Source organism: Sinocyclocheilus grahami, unplaced genomic scaffold (assembly GCF_001515645.1).
Source record: "Sinocyclocheilus grahami isolate Dianchi unplaced genomic scaffold, SAMN03320097.WGS_v1.1 scaffold4521.1, whole genome shotgun sequence".
NCBI lineage: Eukaryota > Metazoa > Chordata > Actinopteri > Cypriniformes > Cyprinidae > Sinocyclocheilus > Sinocyclocheilus grahami.
In genome coordinates this window covers 276-1,209 of record NW_015509441.1, presented here as the reverse complement: position 1 = coordinate 1,209, position 934 = coordinate 276, and the positions used below count along the sequence as shown (strand labels likewise).

The 934-nt window shown below is 37.3% G+C and overlaps 1 protein-coding gene across 1 annotated transcript in view; it reads right to left on the bottom strand.

The window, feature by feature from the left end:
* Window positions 1-513, bottom strand: part of LOC107576872 (dedicator of cytokinesis protein 5-like) — a gene marked incomplete at its 5' end in the record, with an annotated part of 6,403 nt that extends 5,890 nt beyond the window's left edge. Inside the window, 2 exons of the mRNA XM_016262992.1 lie at window positions 298-353; window positions 473-513. Coding sequence (XP_016118478.1) covers window positions 298-353; window positions 473-513 — 97 coding nt within the window. The remainder of the gene's footprint in view (window positions 1-297; window positions 354-472) is intronic.
* Window positions 514-934: the final 421 nt, after the last annotated feature.

Here is a 934-nt window from a genome sequence, read left to right as displayed (position 1 = left end):
TACAGTTACCATGTTGTGTGACTTTGGCATGCTGGAAGATTCAGACTATATATTCTTGCCAAATGTGTTGCTATGATACATTTCAGAGCATTTTAACCCCTATTTATGAATTACGCATTATTTAACAGCTTTGAACAAGTGTTACAATTGTGCTACAGTGGGTCTCTGAGGGCAAACAAGCAAAACTACAAATCAACGGCACTGTAGACTCCTCTGACAGCACATAGTTAATTAAGTGATAGACAATTTGCCATTAATGAATTATAGAGCATAATTAACATACGATCTGCCTCTTACCCGGTTCCCTCAACTTTCGCTTCTTTCAGATGAATATAGTTGGCAGGGAAAATGCCCTTTAAAATAAGACAAAGAAGCATTTGTGAGAACCCACGCAATTCATTCCGCCTGCTGCAGAATGTCAGGTAATGAATAGATTGTCAGTTTATCAGTAGGATGATAATTATCCCGACACCTTTTGTGATTTCTGTCGTAGTGTGTATCCTCGGTACCACCCTGGGAGAAGGAGAGAGAGAAAAAAAGAACAGATCTTTGAGACAGATGATGCCACATGGCAGATGCTGTTCTACATTAAATATATCAGAATAAGGTCGATGTTCTGTTTGTTCAGCGTTAGCAAAATCACTAGAGAAGCCAGGGTAGTTGTAAATAGCAAAATCATATTTACAATAAGAGAGACATGAATGCAAACACTACAATGTCATAATTAACAACTGGACACTCTGTATTGTCTTTAAGCCATGACGTTCTGAGTTGGGGGCATGTAAATTAAACAATCATGGTGGTAGCTGATTGATACTGGTAATAATAATGTTTTCATAGTGAATGTTGCATTTAGTTTTTGCACATTTTGTGTGCTGTTGAAGAAGAACAGCTATAAATCTTGCCAGAAAATAATGATTTAGCCAGTTTATGA